The sequence below is a fragment of the Bombina bombina genome, chromosome 1, assembly GCF_027579735.1.
Source record: "Bombina bombina isolate aBomBom1 chromosome 1, aBomBom1.pri, whole genome shotgun sequence".
Taxonomy (NCBI): Eukaryota; Metazoa; Chordata; class Amphibia; order Anura; family Bombinatoridae; genus Bombina; species Bombina bombina.
The window spans coordinates 1,510,153,273-1,510,178,250 of NC_069499.1; the positions used below are offsets into that span (position 1 = coordinate 1,510,153,273).

General features: G+C 37.4%; 1 protein-coding gene across 2 annotated transcripts in view; it reads right to left on the reverse strand.

Annotated features, from left to right (window-relative positions):
* The window catches only part of PECAM1 (platelet and endothelial cell adhesion molecule 1), a 526,904-nt gene that overhangs the window by 403,050 nt on the left and 98,876 nt on the right, over nt 1–24,978 (reverse strand). Inside the window, exon 4 of one of the 2 annotated variants that reach the window (XM_053708076.1) lies at nt 10,517–10,813. The exons of the other annotated variant lie outside the window; for it this stretch is intronic. Coding sequence (XP_053564051.1) covers nt 10,517–10,813 — 297 coding nt within the window. The remainder of the gene's footprint in view (nt 1–10,516; nt 10,814–24,978) is intronic. 2 annotated transcript variants of the gene reach the window in all.

Here is a 24,978-nt window from a genome sequence, read left to right on the forward strand (position 1 = left end):
AGCCACTTTTTATGCTTTTTATGTTTACTACAGTAAATAGACTATAACTATATGTGATCTTATGAAATGATATTATGTGTATCTTAATGAATTTGCATCAATTTGTTATTAGAATCTGAAATGTTTGCTACATAATTTAATTGAATGCTGATAGGCTCTCACATGAGGAAGTTGCCTATAGCCACTCCCCTCACAAGTGTGGCCAATGAAGTTGATACAATTGTTTGGTGTATATATAGCAAGTGTTTTTGTCATTTTTTATAAGCCTGATGAAACAGCTTGTTGCTGAGAAACGCGTTGCTTGTTTTTAATTATTTTAAGTAAAGTTTGTTACTTTTATATAAAAACACTTGCTGCACTGTATTCTTTGGATCAATATTTATTTGACCCACTGGACATCTTGGGACTCTGCCAAATGCTGTTTGCCTTGTTAAAGTCTGTTGGGTGACTGTATTGATCCCTTCCTGTCTGACTAGCATCATTGGAGATGCAACACCAAATGTGAGTATATATCATACAACTCATACTATATACTCCTGGGTCCAAACTGTACTAGGCCATATAGGCACCTTTGTGTCTTCTTGTATTTCCACACTACAGATTATCCTTCCCTCCCAAGAGGTTGGTCTGCTGGGTGACTGTTATAGATCCTAGACTGCTCCCACGGCACTATTTGGAGTGCTTTAATACATGTGAGTGTAATCTTGCACATCTTTATTATACACACCGTTTGGAACAAACAATATTGGGCGATGTGGCGCATATGTCTTTTTTTCTTGTCTTTAGATTGCCATCCTGGGATCCAGGCCGGGTCCTCCACAGATTGATGCCTACGTCATATCTACTTCACAATAAGAGACTCTCATTTATCTTTCTAATAGTGTGAAATCAATTGTTTATTGGATTAATACTGTATCTTATTATAACATACTCATACTAGATTATTGTTAATATAATTGTTTCTTATATACATCATTTCGTTTTAGATTTGGTTCTCATTTGTGCCTGATAATATATAGGCATTAATTCTTATTAATTCTAGCAACTGTTCTAATTATTTGTTCAATTGTATTGTATATCCTTATAAGGGCACCCCCTATCTAGTAGAATAAATTGCTTTATATGTTGTTTTTTCTCTTAAATTTGCAAGATGTCTCAATCTGATCCTGTCTCAGAAACCACTGTTGGAACCCTGCTGCATGATAACAGCTCTACCAAAGCTAAGTGTATCTGTTGTAAATTTGTGGAGATTATATCTCCAGCTGTGGTATGTAATAGTTGTCATGATAAGCTTGTACATGCAGAGAATGTTTCCATCAGTAATAGTACAATGCCTGTTGTTCCTTCAACATCTAATGTACATGATATCCCTGTGAATATAAAATATTTTATTGCTGATGTTATTCAGAAGGCTTTGTCTGCTATCCCGCCTTCTAATAAACGTAAAAGGTCTTTTAAAACTTCTCATAAAGTTGCTAAAATTTCAAATGACCAACAACATACTGAATTATCCACCTCTGAGGATCTATCTGATTCAGAAGACTGACAAATCTACTTATTTATTTAAAATGGAGTATATTCGTTCCTTGTTAAAAGAGGTATTGTTTACATTGGATATTGGGGAAACTAGTCCTCTTGATACTTAAACTAGTAAACATTTAAATTTTGTTTATAAACCTCCTGTGGTTACTCCAGAGGTTTTTCCAGTTCCTGATGCTATTTCTGATATGATTTCTAAGGAATGGAATAGGCCTGGTACTTCTTTTATCCCTTCTTCAAGGTTTAAAAAAATTGTATTCTTTGCCAGCAGTTAGATTGGAGTTTTGGGAAAAGATCCCAAAAGTTGATGGGGCTATTTCTACTCTTGCCAAACGTACTACTATTCCTATGGAAGATAGTACTTCCTTTAAGGACCCTTTAGATAGGAAACTTGAATCTTATCTAAGGAAGGCTTATTTATATTCTGGCTATCTTATCAGGCCTGCCATTTATATGGCTGATGTTGCAGCTGCATCAACTTTTTGAATGGAAAGTTTAGCGCAACAGGAAATGGATCCTGATTTGTCTAGCTTTGTTCGCTTGCTTCAACATGATAATCATTTTAACTGTGATGCCATTTTTTATATCATCAAAATTGATGTTAAATCTATGTCTTTAGCTATTTTAGCTAGAAGAGTTTGTGGCTCAAATATTGGAATGTTGACATGGTATCTAAGTCTAGATTACTATTTGGTTCTCAGTTGGATTTGATTATTTCAACTGTCGTTGGGGGAAGGGAGTTTTTTTGCCTCAAGATAAAAGACCTAAGGGTAAATCTAAAGCTTCTAACTGTTTTCGTTCCTTTCGACAAAATAAGGAACAGAAATCTAATCCTTCCCCCAAAGAATCTGGTTACAATTGGAAACGTTCTTCAAGTTGGAGTAAATCCAAGCCGTTTAAGAAACCAAAGCCAGCCCCCAAGTCTGCATGAAGGTGTGGCCCTCATTCCAGCTTAGCTGGTAGGGGGCAGATTAAGATTCTTCCAAGACATTTGGGCAGATTCTGTCCAAAATCAATGGATTCAGAGTATTGTGTACCGAATACGCTTCAGAGAAAGACCTCATGTGAGAAGATTTTTTCTCTCACGCATCCCAGCAAATCCAGTAAAGGCTCAGGCTTTTCCGAAGTGTGTATCAGACCTGGAGTTTTCAGGGGTAATCATACCAGTTCTGTTTCAGGAACAGGGTCTGGGGTTTTATTCAAATCTATTCATTGTCTCAAAGAAAGAAAATTAATTCAAGGCAGTTCTGGATCTGAAAATTTTGAATCATTTTGTAAGAGTGCCAACTTTCAAAATGGTGACTATAAGGACCATTCTGCCTTATGTTCAGCAAGGGCATTATATGTCCACAATAGACTTACATGATGCATATCTTCATATTCCGATTCATCCAGACCACTATCAGTTTCTGAGATTCTCTTTTCTAGACAAGCATTACCAATTTGTCGGTCTTCCATTTCGCCTAGCGACAGCTCCAAGAATCTTTTTAAAGGTTCTCGGTGCCCTACTCTTTGTAATCAGAGAACGGGGTATTGCGGTGTTTCCTTATTTGGACGATATCTTGGTACTAGCTCAGTCTTTACATTCTACAGAATCTCACACGAAACAACTAGTGTTGTTTCTTCAAAGACATGGTTGGAGGATCAATTTACCAAAAAGTTCCTTGATTCCTCAGACAAGGGTCATCTTTTTAGGTTTCCAGATAGATTCAGTGTCCATGACTCTGTCTCTAACACACAAGAGATGATTAAAATTGGTTTCAGCTTGTCGGAACCTTCAGTCTCAATCATTCCCTTCAGTAGCTATGTGCATGGAAGTTTTAGTTCTCATGACTACAGCATCGGACACGATCCCCTTTGCTCATTTTCATATGAGACCTCGCCAGCTTTGTATGCTGAATCAATGGTGCAGGGATTATACAAATATATCACAATTAATTTCCCTAAATTACAATGTTCGACTCTCTCTGATTTGGTGGTTAGATCACCATCGTATAGTTCAAGGGGCCTCTTTTGTTCATTCAACCTGGACTGTGATCACAACAGATGCAAGTCTTTCAGGTTGGGAAGCTGTCTGGGGATCTCTGACAGCACAAGGGGTTTGGAAATCTCAAGAGGCGAGGTTACCAATCAATATTTTAGAACTCTGTGCTATTTTCAGGGCTCTTCAGGTTTGGCCTCTGTTGAAGAGAGACCATTCATTTGTTTTTACACAGACAATATCACAACAGTGGCATATGTCAATCATCAGGGTGGGACTCACAGTCCCCAAGCTATGAAAGAAGTATCTCGGATACTTGCTTGGGTGGAATACAGCTCCTGTCTAATTTCTCTGGTTCATATACCAGGTGTAGACAATTGGGAAGCAGATTATCTCAGCCATCAGACTTTACATCCGGGGGAGTGGTCGCTACATCCAGATGTGTTTTCTCAGATTGTTCAGATGTGGGGTCTTCCAGAAATAGATCTGATGGCTTCCCATCTAAACAAGAAACTTCCCAGGTACCTGTCCAGGTCCAGGGATCCTCAGGCAGAGGCGGTGGATGCGTTAGCAGTTCCTTGGTGTTACCAACCTGCTTATATTTTCCTGCCTCTAGTTCTTCTTCCAAGAGTGATCTCCAAGATCATCATGGATCAATCGTTTGTGTTGCTGGTAGCTCGTATGCTGTTGCTGGTATGCGGATCTTGTTCTGATGTCCAGTTGCCAACCTTGGCCACTTCCTTTAAGACCAGACCTTCTGTCTCAAGGTCCATTTTTCCATCAGGATCTCAAATCATTAAATTTGAAGATATGGAAATTGAACGCCTAGTGCTTAGTCGTAGAGGTTTCTCTGATTCAGTGATTAATACTATGTCACAGGTTTGTAAATCAGTTTCTAGGAAGATTTTTTATCGAGTTTGGAAGACTTATATTTCATGGTGTTCTTCTCATAAATTTTCATGGCATTCTTTTAGAATTGATATCATTTTACAGTTTCTTCAGGATGGTTTGGATAAGGGTTTGTCTGCAAGTTCCTTGAAGGGACACATCTCTGCTCTTTCTGTTTTATTTCACAGAAAGATTGCTAAGCTTCGTGATATTCACTGTTTTGTACAGGCTTTGGTCCATATCAAGCCTGTCATTAAATCAATCTCTCCTCTTTGGAGTTTTTATTTGGTTTTGAAGGCTTTACTGGCTCCTCCGTTTGAGCCTATGCATTCTTTGGACATTAAACTACTTTCTTGGAAAGTGTTGTTCCTTTTAGCAATCTCTTCTGTTAGAAGAGTTTCCGAATTATCTGCTCTTTCTTGTGAATCTCCTTTTCTGATATTCCATCAGGATAAGGCAGTTTTGTGGACTTCATTTAAATTTCTACCTAAGGTTGTGAATTCTAACAACATTAATAGAGAAATTGTTGTTCCTTCTTTGTGTCCTAATCCTAAGAATTCTTTAGAGAGATCTTTACATTCTTTGGATATTGTAAGAGCTTTGAAATATTATGTAGAAGCTACTAAAGATTTCAGGAAGACTTCTAGTCTATTTGTTATATTTTCTGGTTCTAGGAAAGGTCAGAAGGCTTCTACCATTTCCTTGGCATCTTGTTTAAAGCTTTTGATTCATCAGGCTTATTTGGAGTCAGGTAGCTGTTTCAGTTTGATTCCTCTGCTTATGTTTAAGTTTTTTATTTTCATTTATGAGAAACTTATATTTTGGGTTGTGGATACATTTTTTCAGCGGAAAATGGCTGTTATTATTTTTATCCCTCGCTTATGGTGGTTATGATTTTTTATAAAGCACAATTATTTCCAAATTCCTTTTTTGATGCTTTTTACTCCCCCACTACTTGGCTATTCATTAAACTGAATTGTGGGTGTGGTGGGGTGTATTTATAGGCATTTTGAGGTTTGGGAAACTTTGCACCTCCTGGTAGGATTGTATATCCCATACGTCACTAACTCATGGACTCTTGCCAATATGAAAGAAATTAATTTATCAGGTAAGTTCTTACATAAATTATGTTTTTGTGCGGTATGGAGCTCAAAATGTTTCAAAATGGCAGCGCTATAGAGGGTGAAATAACGCAACTTTTGTTGCGTACGTTAAATATCCTTTAGCGTGCATAACTTTTAATCTAGCTGGTAGTGTATTTTAGACATTTTATTTGTTTTTGATAAAGTTCGTTAAATTTTTGTTAACGAAATTTAATGAAATGCCTAACAAACGTCCGATGATGCACATCTAATGTATATACATATATGCACCTTTAAATACCTAAATACACATATAAACATAAATATATACACCCATACACATATTTAGACATGTATATCTGTATATACTGTATATTTAAGATCCTAAGCTACTCAAAATCTAAGGTCCTAAGCTACTAGCCAGGCCAAAACTGTTATTCACCATTTATAATACCGCGCATACCATGCCTGCTGCATACACAAGCCACACCCACTACCCCACCACGCTTTGCATATGCTTAGCAATTGCAAAACACCTTCTTGTGCAGTACCTTTATTTTTGTTTTATTTTATACTTTAACAAATAAATACATACACACATACATATTTACACACCAATACTTATTTACATACACATACAATATACACACAAATATATACCCACATACACACTTATTTACATATGCACATACATATTTACACACATATTTACATACACATAAATACACACTTATTTACATACACATACATATTTACACACACACACACACATACATATTTACAAACATATGCATACACATACATATTTACACATACACACATATTCATACACACACACAGGCACATACTCATACATATTTACACACACACATATACATACACACATACATATTTACACACCTATTTACATACACAGTTAATACTACATGTGGCCATAACTGTTGGGTCTGTAAAAAAAAAAAACATGCAGTGAAGTCCATATTAAAAATTAGCCAGAGTATGGCATTGATAAAACAAACTCAAAGAGCTGCAGGAGAATTTAACACTCACTATTTTTGCTCCAGATTTCAGATACACACATCAGTCTTTCCAAAGTGATCCTTCTGTAACTTCAGAGCCGATGTTGTTACAAAAGTGGTGATTGTCAAAAGTGGTGATCTGCAATTTCCGGAGCTCCACCCACTTATCATAACTCCAACAACACTCCTCCCAAACTCCACACAGCTACCTCCCACTGTTGGTACAGATGAGCTGCCACATTTACTATATTATTGACAACATAGTATTTGTGACAGCTTGTCATGTACCGAGGCATTGTGTACATTATTTAGCTGCTAGCTTTTTAAACTTATAAATACACTGGCTTTCGGTATAAATAGCTAAATAATGTAAACACTGCCTCGGTACATGACAAGCTGTCATAAATACTATGTTGTCAATAATATAGTAAATGTGACAGTTCATCTGTACCAACAGTGGGAGGTAGCTGTGTGGAGTTTGGGAGGACTGTTTTCGGAGTTGAAATAAGTGGGTGGAGCTACAGAAATTGCCGACCACCAGTTTCGACAATGACCAGTTTCGACAATCACCAGTTTCGACACAACACCGGTGAGCAGAAGGTCTGCCCACGGCCATTTCTATGACAACGATCTTCAGTAAGCTGGGTCTGTTAGGGGAGGGATATTCATGCAGCCACTGCCAGACACCACTTGACTGTAACGGAGGATTCCATCTCCTACAGTCTGCTTTAGTGCTGAGGGTCACCAGGTCAAAAGTGATAATCAGCAGGTTCCAGTATAACAGATGCGCACAGCAAAAACTACCGATCGGATCTGATAGTAACTGACCAAAAAATTGAGACTGAGCCACATTTGGGAGAAGGGACAAATTGAGGTAGTGACTGCACCATAAGTTACTCGCCTCTGCATAAATCTCACTCGCCAATGGCGAGAGGGCGAGTGGAATTTTTGAGCCTTGAGATATAGATATAGATAGGGATATACAGTATATATATATATATATATATATATATATATATATACAAGATTTTGGGATCCAAGCACTCACTGTTAGTGGTATGCGCCTGGGTGCACTCTATGGTAAATAGGTAGAAACTTCTCAAAAGGAAGAAGCACTCACAGGTCTTAATATGCAAAAAAGTACTTTTATTAATTCATAGGTTCAGTCAATGTTTCGGTCCTCGCAGGGACCTTTGTCAAGACTGTTTTCTGTTTTCACAGTGACAAAGTCCCTGCGAGGACCGAAACGTTGACTGAACCTATGAATTATTAAAAGTACGTTTTTGCATATTAAGACCTGTGAGTGCCTCTTCCTTTTGAGAAGTATATATATATATATATATATATATATATATATATATATATCTGTGTATACATTATAGCCCTTTCCAGTGAAATACCTTGTTATATGCCATATATCGTTTAACCCTTATAAAAAACTGTTATTACTATTTATTTGACTATTTTTTTAGTAGAAATTGATTGGATACACCCATACACATATTTAGACATACATATACCTGTATATACATTATAGCCCTTTCCAGTCAAATACCTTGTTATGTGTCATATATATATACAGTATATCATCTTTTACCCTTATGAAAAAATATTTTTATTAGAATATTGTTTTTATTAGAAATTGTATTTGTTGTGTTTGGTGCACATTTTTTTAACCCTTGCCCTTTACGCGAGATCTTCTGTCGCGATAACTTGAAGACTGCAAATTTAATTTGTGCTCGAGTGAAAGCGTGTATTGTTTATCACGACCAACACTAACTCTAGCATGCCACTTGTAATCTAGCCCACAGTATACACAACTTTTAGCCCTTCTCTGTCCAACATTTTGAGATATTACATATCCCTTTCAAGCTATTTTTATATTTAATGTGTGTATGTGTGTGTGTGTATGTGTACATATATATATATATATATATATATATATATATATATATATATATATATTTACTGTATATATAATACTTTATCTTAATATGATTTACATACGTTTTGTTATAATTTTATTTTAACCCTTGAGCACAACACATAACTCACATTTCGTTATATGAGCGATGTTTAGCGTGGCTGCTCTATCCGTTGAAAGTATAGGGCTTATACATATATATTTAAACTCTGCTGCCAATCACTGTGCAACTTAACCTCTTCGCTGTGCTAGTTCTCATGCCGTGTCTGATAGCATGAGAACGAGTATCCTATTGGAGCCTATGGAAGTATGCTCTATTTAGCGCATAGCTTTCTAGCAAAGCAAACACTAGGGGGCCAATTTCTGAAAGTGCAAGCAGATATACGATGTAGCGTATCATGGCAGCGTACTCTGTCAGCACTTATCATTGCACAAGCTATTCTTGTGCACCTTTTAAATCAAGCCAAAAGTTGGTTGCATATTAATTGCCATATTTCTCATCACGTACACTATATAATTTAATCATTACTAACAATTCATTTGAACATTTAACTGAAGGTGGAGGTTTAAGATGATTTTTATACCTATTGGATGGCTTAAAGGGATTCAAAACTGATTACTTGAAAAGCAATTATACATTGCCTAATATGTCCTGCATGAAAATAAGTAGTGGTAATGTATTTTTTAATAAAATCAGCTGCTCCTTATCCTTATTTACCGCATGCAGTAGCCTAATGTCTTTAGCACAAGCGTATCCCATTTTTTTATTTTTCAAGAAGCAGAGTGCTACAGCCAATCAAAAGCTGTAATGCTGGATACATTTTAGAATAAAGACGCGTGCTCTTGCAGCATGGTTGGTGTTGCAATTCATTTGAGATTATTCACTGCGGATATGCGAACTGAATGCAGTGCAAGTGTGCGTCTACATTGTAAAATTAAGGGGACATGAAACCCAAATTTTTTTATTTTTTTCTATTCAGATAGTGCATACAAATTTAAACAACTTTCCAACTTACTTCTATTATCTAATTTGCTTTTTGTTTTCCTGGTATCATTTGTTGAAAAGGATACCTAGGTAGGCTCAGGAGCTGCTGTTTTTTGGCTGCAGAGTTATGTTTCCTGTTATTGGCTCATCCAGTGTTCAGTTAGCTCAGAGTAGTGCATTGCTTCTTCAACAAAGGATACCAAGAGAACAATGCAAATTTGATGAAAGAAGTAAATTGGAAAGTTGCTTAAAATTCTACACTCTATCTGAATCATGAAAGAAAAATGTTGGTTTCATATCCCTTTAAGCTAGAGTTGCAGCTTCTGAATGGTTGTAGCACTCGAATAAGAAAAAAAATGGGCTACTGCATGTAAGGTAAGTGAGGATAAAGAATGGATGATTCTATTAAAAATAAATTAACACATTTTTTGCAGGGTATTAAAGGCAGATATTAAAGTAATGCATATTTCAGTTATGGTATTGGTATGGTACTGCTTTTTTGGACCCTAACTTGTGTGAGACAAATTGTCATAAAGAATAAAGGCTTTGCACCACATCGCTTCTGAAGTTCAAATATTTCATCTCTGAGCGCTCAGCTACACGACAGAGTGTATATATATAAAATTTCAAGCCCTAAGCTACTAGCCAGCCCAAAATGTTACTCGTAACTTTTGATCCTACCCACCCATACCATAGCCACTAAGCCACCCTCTCTTTGCATATGTTTAGCCTATGGGAAACACCTTATTGTGAAGTAATAAATTAAATAATTCTTCATACAGTAATAAGTACATAGCAGTTAACAACATAAACTAGAGGTTCTGTGGAAGACAACAGCTGGATAGAAAAATGTTGTTGAACTGAGAGAGTGCAGAAAGTGTTGACATTAATGTGAGGTCATAGCAGACAGAAAAATTGTTTTAAAATTATTCCACTGCCTCCTCTCTCCAATCTCTCTTTTTACCCCCTCCCTTTATATTTATCTCCATGTGTTTGGGTATTAGTTGTACCAATTTATTTCATGACAGTGCATGGGCATTAGAAATCACAAGCAACTGGAAAAATGTTGCCAATCAGGTTTAATCCATAATTTCTTACCAGTTATATTAACTTGTAGTCTTTCATCAGTAGTTTTTTCCTTGTCTTCCACAACCACTTTACATGTATAAATTCCAGAGTTGGACACCCGGGTCTGATTGATGGTGTAGAATACTGCTTCTTTGTTGGAGCTGACATTGTAGAACAAATCATCATTTTTGTAGAAGAAAAAATTGTATTTTAGCTTAAAATCTCCATTTTTTGCAAGTTTCACAGAGCAGTTCAAATCCATTTTGTTTCCACTCTTTAGCTCATTAGATGGAAGAGCATTTAGATTAATGCTGTTAATTTGGAATACTGAAATGATAAAAAAAAATGTCAGTTCAAATATGAGTTCTTTTATGTACAATTTTTACTGTCTGGGAACATACACACACACACAACTTCTAGAGCAGTTTAGGCACTTTCCATCTTTTTTCAAAAAAACTGGGTACTTTCAATTTAAGATTTAAGCCCAAACAGCTTTTCGTGCTATTTGGTACTACCGGAGCCCTTAATGCACCTCTATCCCACCTGTGCTACTAAACTGCAGTTTGACACCAGACAAATGGTTTTATCGCTCATTGGTAGCGCTGGTGTGCTAGAGGCTAAAGTTCTCTATTACTTTATTCTGAGGTGCAGTAGTAAAAAAAACAGCCTGTTTTTGCAATTGATTGTGAAGTATTCACATGAGTGCAGCTTCCACAAGGAGTTTTTACACAGAGTTGAAGAAATAAGTTTGCTGCTGTGAAGAGGAGCTACATGAATAACAGGTCTGGCGAGACTACGCTGGAAGCATTTGGAAGACAGAGGTACAGGCTAAGCAGTGTGTTTGTTAAAACCCTTGGAGAGAGACTGCAGGTAACAGAACAAAAAATTAAAGGTGTGGCAAAGAAAGGGGCTGGAGGTTTCAGGTAATATCATACTATGTTATGAGACACATTGTGGTAAATTCCTGTGAAGCCCAATTGCGGAAGGTAACGGTCCCTATTTTCACAAAATATACACCATAAAGTTTAAGAAGCTTTGTAATAAGGAGCTGGACATACATGTGCTTATCTCCTGCTCAGTAACCTGCTTGCCTGTATTTTCATACTAACACTTAAGGCTTAAAAAGCATTGCAATAAGGAGCTGGACATCTAAATGTTGCTTTTTATCCTGTTTGCCTGCTCACCACACTAATGCTTTTCCTGACATAAATGTTTGGAGACCTATTTTGAATTCATCAACATAAAGTTACTAATTGACACAACTATATTATTACTTTTTGGAAATGGACTATTTGCAGTTTTTCATTATCTTTGCAAAGATTTTTTCTTAAAGTAGCAGCGCTGTTATTTCCTAGTCATTGTGGCCACATAAGATTCTTGTGACTAGGTATTGATTTCAATGCTGATGCATAGTGTGTTTTAGTATGTATGTTGAATGAATGCAATGTGTGAGTACTTGATACTTTGTGTATATATATATGTATATTTGTTCAGCTTTACCAATATTTGCTTGATTTGTTTCAGTTCTGGGATTGGAACTGTGTAACAATAAATATGTGCTTTAGATAAATATAAAGAGTGCTGTATTCCCTGTCTTTTTAAAGGCCTAATATTAGATTGAGGCTTTTCTTTCTCTTCTTATAGTGTTGTATACATTGATTAATTAAGGGTGTGTACAGGCTATCATACCTGTGAAAATTTAAGCACTGTGTATGAGGAATAAGTGTTATTTTTTTACCAAATATCAACATAAGCATAATATAAGATGCTGTCGGTGAGGATTAGGCAAGCCACTCTTGGTTCAATTATTTAACTTAAAGTGTGTGGCCATAGCAATGTTTATATTGTCTATTACATATAGGAAAAACAATACAGTATGAGGAAGCTCACCATAAAATTGGGCATCTAGAGAAGGTTATCTGGAACAATAATAAACTAGCTCCTTGTGGAACAAATATAGCAAGGATAACTACAAAACCCTATAGCATATTTTCAACTAAGTATTTATGACCTTAGAAAAAAATAAAAGAAATTAACTATAGGAAAATAAAGAAACTCTTACGGCTAGATTACGGGTTTTGTCGGTAAGGCTGTGCGGTGCTAACGAGTCTTTTTTTCTCACCGCTCACTTAAGACAAAGCTGGTATTACGAGTTTTCTGCAAGCCGGCGTTAGCCTCAGAAAAGTGAGCGTTGAGCAAAATTTAGCTCCACATCTCACTGTAATACCAGCGTTGCTTACGTTAGCGGTAAGCTGGCTAAACATGCTTGTGCACGATATCCCCATAGGAAACAATGGGGCTGAGACGGCTGAAAAAAACCTAACACCTGCAAAAAAACAGTGTTCAGCTCCTAATGCAGCCATGGGAAAATAAAAAATATGTCTACACCTAACACCCTAACATGAACCCCGAGTCTAAACAACCCTAATCTTACACTTATTAACCCCTAATCTGCCCCCCCCCGACATCGTCGCCACCTGCATTATATTATTAAACCCTAATCTGCCGCCCCCAACGTCGCCGCAACCTAACTACAATTATTAACCCCCTAATCTGCTGACCCCAACGTCGCCACCACTATAATAAAGATATTAACCCCTAAACCTAAGTCTAACGCTAACCCCCCCAATTTAAATATAATTTAAAATAATCTAAATAAAATTACTATTATTAACTACATTATTCCTATTTAAAACTAAATACTTACCTATAAAATAAACCCTAAGCTAGCTACAATATAACTAATAGTTACATTGTAGCCATCTTAGGGTTTATTTTTATTTTACAGGCAACTTTGTATTTATTTTAACTAGGTACAATAGTTATTAAATAGGTATTAACTATTTAATAGCTACCTAGCTAAAATAAATACAAGTTTACCTGTAAAATAAATCCTAACCAAAGAATCTGTTTACAATTGGAAACCTTCTTCAAGTTGGAGTAAATCCAAGCCGTTTAAGAAACCAAAGCCAGCCCCCAAGTCTGCATGAAGGTGAAGCCCTCATTCCAGCTCAGCTGGTAGGGGGCATATTAAGATTCTTCCAAGACATTTGGGCAGATTCTGTCCAAAATCAATGGATTCAGAGTATTGTGTACCGAATAGGCTTCAGAGAAAGACCTCATGTGAGAAGATTTTTTCTCTCACGCATCCCAGCAAATCCAGTAAAGGCTCAGGCTTTTCCGAAGTGTGTTTCAGACCTGGAGTTTTCAGGGGTAATAATACCAGTTCTGTTTCAGGAACAGGGTCTGGGGTTTTATTCAAATCTATTCATTGTCTCAAAGAAAGAAAATTAATTCAGGGCAGTTCTGGATCTGAAAATTTTGAATCGTTTTGTAAGAGTGCCAACTTTCAAAATGTTGACTATAAGGACCATTCTGCCTTTTGTTCAGCAAGGACGTTATATGTCCACAATAGACTTACATGATGCATATCTTCATATTCCGATTCATCCAGACCACTATCAGTTTCTGAGATTCTCTTTTCTAGACAAGCATTACCAATTTGTCGCTCTTCCATTTCGCCTAGCGACAGCTCCAAGAATCTTTTTAAAGGTTCTCGGTGCCCTACTCTTTGTAATCAGAGAACGGGGTATTGCGGTGTTTCCTTATTGGACGGTATCTTGGTACTAGCTCAGTCTTTACATTCTACAGAATCTCACACGAAACAACTAGTGTTGTTTCTTCAAAGACATGGTTGGAGGATCAATTTACCAAAAAAGTTCCTTGATTCCTCAGACAAGGGTCACCTTTTCAGGTTTCCAGATAGATTCAGTGTTCATGACTCTGTCTCTAACACACAAGAGATGATTAAAATTGGTTTCAGCTTGTCGGAACCTTCAGTCTCAATCATTCCCTTCAGTAGCTATGTGCATGGAAGTTTTAGTTCTCATGACTACAGCATCAGACGCAATCCCCTTTGCTCGTTTTCATATGAGACCTCGCCAGCTTTGTATGCTGAATCAATGGTGCAGGGATTATACAAATATATCACAATTAAATTCCCTAAATTACAATGTTCGACTCTCTCTGACTTGGTGGTTAGATCACCATTGTATAGTTCAAGGGGCCTCTTTTGTTCATTCAACCTGGACTGTGATCACAACAGATGCAAGTCTTTCAGGTTGGGGAGCTGTCTGGGGATCTCTGACAGCACAAGGGGTTTGGAAATCTCAAGAGGCGAGGTTACCAATCAATATTTTAGAACTCTGTGCTATTTTCAGGGCTCTTCAGGTTTGGCCTCTGTTGAAGAGAGACCATTCATTTGTTTTTACACAGACAATATCACAACAGTGGCATATGTCAATCATCAGGGTGGGACTCACAGTCCCCAAGCTATGAAAGAAGTATCTCGGATACTTGCTTGGGCGGAATACAGCTCCTGTCTAATTTCTCTGGTTCATATACCAGGTGTAGACAATTGGGAAGCGGATTATCTCAGCCGTCAGACTTTACATCCGGGGGAGTGGTCGCTCCATCCAGATGTGTTTTCTCAGATTGTTCAGATGTGGGTTCTTCCAGAAATAGATCTGATGGCTTCCCATCTAAACAAGAAACTTCCCAGGTACCTGTCCAGGTCCAGGGATCCTCAGGCAGAGGCGGTGGATGCGTTAGCAGTTCCTTGGTGTTACCAACCTGCTTATATTTTCCTGCCTCTAGTTCTTCTTCCAAGAGTGATCTCCAAGATCATCATGGAACAATCGTTTGTGTTGCTGGTAGCTCCAGCATGGCCTCACAGGTTTTGGTATGCGGATCTTGTTCTGATGTCCAGTTGCCAACCTTGGCCACTTCCTTTAAGACCAGACCTTCTGTCTCAAGGTCCATTTTTCCATCAGGATCTCAAATCATTAAATTTGAAGATATGGAAATTGAACGCCTAGTGCTTAGTCGTAGAGGTTTCTCGGACTCAGTGATTAATACTATGTCACAGGTTTGTAAATCAGTTTCTAGGAAGATTTTTTATCGAGTTTGGAAGACTTATATTTCATGGTGTTCTTCTCATAAATTTTCATGGCATTCTTTTAGAATTGATATAATTTTACAGTTTCTTCAGGATGGTTTGGATAAGGGTTTGTCTGCAAGTTCCTTGAAGGGACAAATCTCTGCTCTTTCTGTTTTATTTCACAGAAAGATTGCTAAGCTTCATGATATTCACTGTTTTGTACAGGCTTTGGTCCATCAAATCAATCTCTCCTCCTTGGAGTTTTTATTTGGTTTTGAAGGCTTTACTGGCTCCTCCGTTTGAGCCTATGCATTCGTTGTTCCTTTTAGCAATCTCTTCTGCTAGAAGAGTTTCCGAATTATCTGCTCTTTCTTGTGATTCTCCTTTTCTGATATTCCATCAGGATAAGGCAGTTTTGTGGACTTCATTTAAATTTCTACCTAAGGTTGTGAATTCTAACAACATTAATAGAGAAATTGTTGTTCCTTCTTTGTGTCCTAATCCTAAGAATTCTTTAGAGAGATCTTTACATTCTTTGGATATTGTAAGAGCTTTGAAATATTATGTAGAAGCTACTAAAGATTTCAGGAAGACTTCTAGTCTATTTGTTATATTTTCTGGTTCTAGGAAAGGTCAGAAGGCTTCTACCATTTCCTTGGCATCTTGGTTAAAGCTTTTGATTCATCAGCCTTATTTGGAGTCAGGTCAGGCCCCGACAGCTCATTCTACTAGATCAGTCTCCACTTCGTGAGCTTTTAAGAATGAAGCTTCAGTTGATCAGATTTGCAAAGCAGCCACCTTGGTCTTCTTTGCATACATTTACTGAATTCTACCGTTTTGATAGTTTTTGGTAGAAAAATTTTTCAGGCAGCTGTTTCAGTCTGCTTATGTTTAAGTTTTTTATTTTCATTTATGAGAAACTTATATTTTGGGTTGTGGATACATTTTTTCAGTGGAAAATGGCTGTTATTATTTTTATCCCTCGCTTATGGTGGTTATGATTTTTTATAAAGAACAATTATTTCCAAATTCATTTTTTGATGCTTTTTACTCCCCCACTACTTGGCTATTCATTAAACTGAATTGTGGGTGTGGTGGGGGTGTATTTATAGGCATTTTGAGGTTTGGGAAACTTTGCACCTCCTTGTAGGATTGTATATTCCATACGTCACTAACTCATGGACTCTTGCCAATATGAAAGAAATAGACATGTGCGATTCGGTTCGGTTCGATTCGGAAATTCTGAAAATTCTGAAAATTCTGAGATTCGGATCGAACCGAATCTCCGAATTAAAATAGTGCCGAATCTACCGAATAAATCCGAATAACTTCGGATTTATTCGGTAGATTCGGATGGCCATGGATTACACTAGTATTGTACAGTATATTAGGTTATATCACTCTGCTATGGGTTACACCTAATGTACAGTACATAATACTAGTCTAATCCCACCTAACACTTAACGAAATTCCGAATTTCCGAACCGAATCGAACCGAATCCAGCCGAATCTATTCGAATCCGAATGAATCCGAAACAAATCCGAACCGAATTTATTCAAATCCGAATGAGTCCGAAACAAATCCGAACCGAATTGATTCAAATTTTTCCGAATTCGAATCGCTCCGAACCGAAATTAGAAAAAATCTGAACCGATCCGAACCGAACCGAACCGAATTTTTTCGCCATGCACATGTCTAGAAAGAAATTAATTTATCAGGTAAGTTCTTACATAAATTATGTTTTTGTGCGGTATGGAGCTCAAAATGTTTCAAAATGGCAGCGCTATAGAGGGTGAAATAACGCAAATTTTGTTGCGTACGTTAAATACCCTTTAGCGTGCATAACTTTTAATCTAGCTGGTAGTGTATTTTAGACATTTTATTTGTTTTTGATAAAGTTTGTTAAATTTTTGTTAACGAAATTTAATGAAATGCCTAACAAACGTCCGATGATGCACATCTAATGTATATACATATATGCACCTTTAAATACCTAAATACACATATAAACATAAATATATACACCCATACACATATTTAGACATGTATATCTGTATATACTGTATATTTAAGATCCTAAGCTACTCAAAATCTAAGGTCCTAAGCTACTAGCCAGGCCAAAACTGTTATTCACCATTTATAATACCGCGCATACCATGCCTGCTGCATACACAAGCCACACCCACTACCCCACCACGCTTTGCATATGCTTAGCAATTGCAAAACACCTTCTTGTGCAGTACCTTTATTTTTGTTTTATTTTATACTTTAACAAATAAATACATACACACATACATATTTACACACCAATACTTATTTACATACACATACAATATACACACAAATATATACCCACATACACACTTATTTACATATGCACATACATATTTACACACATATTTACATACACATAAATTCACACTTATTTACATACACATGCATACACATACATATTTACACACACACACACACATACATATTTACACACCTATTTACATACACAGTTAATACTACATGTGGCCATAACTGTTGGGTCTGTAAAAAAAAAACATGCAGTGAAGTCCATATTAAAAATGAGCCAGAGTATGGCATTGATAAAACAAACTCAAAGAGCTGCAGGAGAATTTAACACTCACTTTTTTTGCTCCAGATGTCAGATACACACATCAGTCTTTCCAAAGTGATCCTTCTGTAACTTGTCTTCAGAGCCGATGTTGTTACAAAAGTGGTGATTGTCAAAAGTGGTGATCTGCAATTTCCGGAGCTCCACCCACTTATCATAACTCCAACAACACTCCTCCCAAACTCCACACAGCTACCTCCCACTGTTGGTACAGATGAGCTGTCACATTTACTATATTATTGACAACATAGTATTTGTGACAGCTTGTCATGTACCGAGGCATTGTGTACATTATTTAGCTGCTAGCTTTTTAAACTTATAAATACACTGGCTTTCGGTATAAATGGGTAAATAATGTAAACACTGCCTCGGTACATGACAAGCTGTCACAAATACTATGTTGTCAATAATATAGTAAATGTGACAGTTCATCTGTACCAACAGTGGGAGGTAGCTGTGAGGAGTTTGGGAGGACTGTTGTCGGAGTTGCAATAAGTGGGTGGAGCTACAGAAATTGCCGACCACCAGTTTCGACAATCACCAGTTTCGACAATCACCAGTTTCGACACAATACCAGTGAGCAGAAGGTCTGCCCACGGCCATTTCTATGACAACGATCTTCAGTAAGCTGGTCTGTTAGGGGAGGGATATTCATGCAGCCACTGCCAGACACCACTTGACTGTAACGGAGGATTCCGTCTCCTACAGTCTGCTTTAGTGCTGAGGGTCACCAGGTCAAAAGTGATAATCAGCAGGTTCCAGTATAGCAGCTGTGCACAGCAAAAACTACCAATCGGATCTGATAGTAACTGACCAAAAAATTGAGACTGAGCCACATTTGGGAGAAGGGATTAATTGAGGTAGTGACTGCACCATAAGTTACTCGGCTCTGCATAAATCTCACTCGCCAATGGCGAGAGGGCGAGTGGAATTTTTAAGCCTAGAGATATAGATATAGATAGGGATATACAGTATATATATATATATATATATATATATATATATATACACACAAGATTTTTATAGTTCTTAATATGCAAAAAAGTACTTTTATTAATTCAAAGGTTCAGTCAACGTATCGGTCCTCGCAGGGACCTTTGTCAAGATTGTTTTCTGTTTTCACAGTGACAAAGTCCCTGCGAGGACCGAAACGTTGACTGAACCTATGAATTAATAAAATTACTTTTTTGCATATTAAGACCAGTGAGTGCCTCTTCCTTTTGAGAAGTTTATATATATATATATATATATATATATATATATATATATATATATATATATATATATGTATACATTATAGCCCTTTCCAGTGAAATACCTTGTTATATGCCATATATCTTTTAACCCTTATAAAAAACTGTTATTACTATTTATTTGAATATTTTTTTAGTAGAAGTTGATTGGATACACCCATACACATATTTAGACATACATATACCTGTATATACATTATAGCCCTTTCCAGTCAAATACCTTGTTATGTGTCATATATATATATACAGTATATCATCTTTTACCCTTATGAAAAAATATTTTTATTAGAATATTGTTTTTATTAGAAATTGTATTTGTTGTGTTTGGTGCACATTTTTTTAACCCTTGCCCTTTACGCGAGATCTTCTGTCGCGATAACTTGAAGACTGCAAATTTCATTTGTGCTCGAGTGAAAGCGTGTATTGTTTATCACGACCAACACTAACTCTAGCATGCCACTTGTAATCTAGCCCACAGTATACACACCTTTTAGCCCTTCTCTGTCCAACATTTTGAGATATTACATATCCCTTTCAAGCTATTTTTATATTTAATGTGTATATGTGTGTGTGTGTATGTATGTGTACATATATATATATACATATATATATATATATATTTACTGTATATATAATACTTTATCTTAATATGATTTACATACGTTTTGTTATAATGTTATTTTAGCCCTTGAGCACAACACATAACTCACATTTCGTTATATGAGCGATGTTTAGCGCGGCTGCTCTATCCGTTGAAAGTATAGGGCGCGCTAAACGATGCCACTAAACATCCTGTGGTTATTCTGTTTTACCATGGACTTGTAATACCAGATTGCGCACTAATCTTAGTGTTCAACAATATTTATAGTGCTCTTTGCGCTATCAATAGTGCTAAGCCAGTGTGTAAATGACAAGGGACTCTAATAAACAATTTGGAGAGATAAGGTCAATATTAGCAAACATCTTGAACACAAGCTCAAGTAAATTGGAGGATATTTCTGAGAAGTCTGCTTATATCTCCCAGTTATTGCTTACTGGTCCTTGCCATTTAGCTAGACTGCTGGGTGTGAGCATAGGACATATAGATTAATGAAGTGCCTTTAGGCAGAGGCACTTCTTGATTGCTTTTGGCACTGTTTAGGGGGTCTTTTTCCATAATTTATTTTGGATTAAAGGGACAAGTCCAAAAAAACCTTTCATGATTTAAATAGGGCATGCAATTTTAAACAACTTTCCAATTTACTTTTATCACCAATTTTGCTTTGTTCTCTTGGTATTCTTAGTTGAAAGCTAAACCTAGGAGGTTCATATGCTAATTTCTTAGACCTTGAAGACTGCCTCTAATCTGAATGCATTTTGACCACTAAAGGGTTTCAGTTCATGTGTTTCATATAGATAACATTGAGCTCATGCATGTGAAGTGTACCCTAGAGTGTGCAAAACTGGGGAATGGGTAATAAAGGGATTATCTTTCTTTTTAAACAACAACAAATTTGGTGTTGACTGTCCTTTTAATCAAAATGTATTTTCAATCAGTTTCATCATCTTTTGAATAGGGTTTTAGAGATATTATATTTCTCCAACATTGGTGTGTCCGGTCCACGGCGTCATCCTTACTTGTGGGATATTCTCTTCCCCAACAGGAAATGGCAAAGAGTCCCAGCAAAGCTGGTCACATGATCCCTCCTAGGCTCCGCCCACCCCAGTCATTCTCTTTGCCGTTGCACAGGCAACATCTCCACGGAGATGGTTAAGAGTTTTTTGGTGTTTAAATGTAGTTTTTATTCTTCTATCAAGTGTTTGTTATTTTAAAATAGTGCTGGTATGTACTATTTACTCTGAAACAGAAAAGGATGAAGATTTCTGTTTGTAAGAGGAAGATGATTTTAGCAGACAGTAACTAAAATCGGTTGCTGTTTCCACATAGGACTGTTGAGATGAAGTAACTTCAGTTGGGGGAAACAGTTAGCAGACTTTTCTGCTTAAAGGGCCACTGTAAGTAAATATTTTCTATGCCTGTTACTAACTAACTACCCCAAATGTGCTTTTTATCAATAGCATTTCATTAACATATATCTTCCGTATATCAGAAATCTTGTCTGCAAATTTAATTGTTTTCCAAACCCACTCCGTGGGTATCCTTTGCTCTGTACCAATCCGTTTACAATACCTAAGTTTCAAAATGGCGCTTTAAACACAAAGTTATTGGTTTAAGTATTTTGAACACTCAGTGCTGAAAATAGTGGGCAGGATAACGTGACATCATCGGCAAATAAAATATATAACTTTTAGAACTTTATGAAACTTCGTTTTGGAGAAAATATAGGTCAGTAGGTTTTAATTAATGTTTATTAACTTTAATATGTTAGTTGTTTAGCTTAAAAATTATAACAGAAAGTAATCCTTTAAGGTATGACTAGCCATATTTCTAACAAGACTGTGTAATGCTGGAAGGCTGTCATTTCCCCTCATGGGGACCGGTAAGCCATTTTCTTATTCAAAAACAAACAGATTATAGGGCTTATTATGGGCTAAAAAACTGGTAGACATTTTTATGTTATTATAAATCGATTGCTTTATTTGTGCATATTATTCAAATTTAGGCTAACAATTGACATTTATAATCTTGGGGAACGTTTATAAAACGGCAGGCACTGTATTGGACACCTTTTTCAGTCAGGGGGCCTTTCTAGTCATAGACTGAGCCTCATTTTCGCGCCATTAATGCGCAGTTGTTTTTTGAGAACAGGGCATGCAGATGCATGTGTGTGGATCTAAGAATCTCTGAAAAAGCTTTTAGAAGGCGTCATTTGGTATCGTATTCCCCTCAGGGCTTGGTTGGGTCTTAGCAAAGACTGTATCTGGGACTGTATAGGGGTTAAATTGAAAAACGGTTCCGGTTCCGTTATTTTAAGGGTTAAAGCTCTGAAATTTGGTGTGCAATACTTTTAAGGCTTTAAGACACTGTGGTGAAAATTTGGTAATTTTTGAACAATTCCTTCATACTTTTTCACATATTCAGTAATAAAGTGTTTTCTGTTTGAAATTTAAAGTGACAGTAACGGTTTTATTTTAAAACGTTTTTTGTGCATTGTTGACAAGTTTAAGCCTGTTTAACATGTCTGTACCTTCAGATAAGCTATGTTCCATATGTATGAAAGCCAATGTGTCTCCCCATTTAAATTTATGTGATAATTGTGCCATAGCGTCCAAACAAAGTAAGGACAGTACTGCCACAAATAATGATATTGCCCAAGATGATTCCTCAAATGAGGGGAGTAAACATGATACTACATCATCTCCTACTGTGTCTACACCAGTTTTGCCCATGCAGGAGGCCCCTAGTACATCTAGTGCGCCAATACTTATTACCATGCAACAATTAACGGCTGTAATGGATAACTCCATAGCAAATCTTTTATCCAAAATGCCTACTTATCAGAGAAAGCGCGATTGCTCTGTTTTAAACACTGAAGAGCAAGAGGACGCTGATGATAATTGTTCTGTCATACCCTCACACCAATCTGAAGGGGCCATGAGGGATGTTGTGACATTTAAATTTAAATTAGAACATCTCCGCGCACTGCTTAAGGAGGTGTTATCTACTCTGGATGATTGTGACGATTTGGTCATTCCAGAGAAATTATGCAAGATGGACAGGTTCCTAGAGGTTCCGGTGTCCCCCGACGCTTTTCCTATACCCAAGCGGGTGGCGGACATAGTAAATAAAGAGTGGGAAAAGCCCGGCATACCTTTTGTTCCTCCCCCTATATTTAAGAAATTATTTCCTATGGTCGACCCCAGAAAGGACTTATGGCAGACAGTCCCCAAGGTCGAGGGGGCAGTTTCTACTCTAAACAAACGCACTACTATTCCTATCGAAGATAGTTGTGCTTTCAAAGATCCTATGGATAAAAAATTGGAAGGTTTGCTTAAAAAGATTTTTGTACAGCAAGGCTACCTTCTACAACCAATTTCATGCATTGTTCCTGTCACTACGGCAGCGTGGTTCTGGTTCGAGGAACTAGAAAAGTCGCTCAGTAGAGAAACTCCATATGAGGAGGTTATGGACAGAGTTCACGCACTTAAATTGGCTAATTCTTTTATTTTAGATGCCGCTTTGCAATTAGCAAAATTAGCGGCGAAAAATTCAGGGTTTGCTATTGTGGCGCGCAGAGCGCTTTGGCTAAAGTCTTGGTCAGCGGATGTGTCATCCAAGACAAAATTACTTAACATTCCTTTCAAAGGTAAAACTTTATTTGGACCTGATTTGAAAGAGATTATTTCAGACATCACTGGGGGAAAGGGCCACGCCCTTCCACAGGATAGATCTTTTAAGGCTAAAAATAAGCCTAATTTTCGTCCCTTTCGCAGAAATGGACCAGCCTCTAATTCTGCATCCTCTAAGCAAGAGGGTAATGCCTCACAACCCAAACCAGCCTGGAAACCAATGCAAGGCTGGAACAAAGGTAAGCAGGCCAAGAAGCCTGCCACTGCTAACAAGACAGCATGAAGGAGTAGCCCCCGATCCGGGACCGGATCTGGTGGGGGGCAGACTCTCTCTCTTTGCTCAGGCTTGGGCAAGAGATGTTCAGGATCCTTGGGCGCTAGAAATAGTTTCTCAAGGTTATCTCCTGGAATTCAAGGAACTACCCCCAAGGGGAAGGTTCCACAAGTCTCACTTATCCTCAAACCAAATAAAGAGACAGGCATTCTTACATTGTGTAGAAGACCTGTTAAAGATGGGAGTGATACACCCAGTTCCAATAAAGGAACAAGGAATGGGATTTTATTCCAATCTGTTCGTAGTTCCCAAAAAAGAGGGAACGTTCAGACCAATTTTGGATTTGAAGATCCTAAACAAATTTCTCAGGGTACCATCGTTCAAAATGGAAACTATTCGAACGATTCTACCCACCATCCAGGAAAGTCAATTTATGACTACCGTGGATCTAAAGGATGCGTACCTACATATCCCTATCCACAAGGAACATCATCAGTTCCTAAGGTTCGCTTTTGTGGACAAACATTACCAGTTTGTGGCTCTTCCATTCGGATTAGCCACTGCTCCAAGGATTTTCACAAAGGTGCTAGGGTCCCTTCTAGCGGTTCTAAGACCAAGGGGCATTGCAGTAGTACCTTACTTGGACGACATTCTAATACAAGCGTCGTCCCTGTCAAAGGCAAAGGCTCATACGGACATCGTTCTAGCCTTTCTCACATCTCACGGATGGAACGTGAACAAAGAAAAGAGTTCTCTGTCCCCGTCAACAAGAGTTCCCTTCTTGGGAACAATAATAGATTCCTTAGAAATGAGGATTTTTCTGACAGAGGTCAGAAAATCAAAACTTCTAAGCTCTTGTCAAGTGCTTCATTCTGTTCCTCGTCCTTCCATAGCGCAGTGCATGGAAGTAATAGGATTGATGGTTGCAACAATGGACATAGTTCCTTTTGCACGAATTCATCTAAGACCATTACAACTGTGCATGCTCAAACAGTGGAATGGGGATTATACAGACTTGTCTTCAATGATTCAAGTAGATCAAAAGACCAGAGATTCACTCCGTTGGTGGCTGACCCTGGACCATCTGTCCCAGGGAATGAGCTTCCGCAGGCCAGAGTGGGTCATTGTCACGACCAACGCCAGTCTAGTGGGCTGGGGTGCGGTCTGGGAAT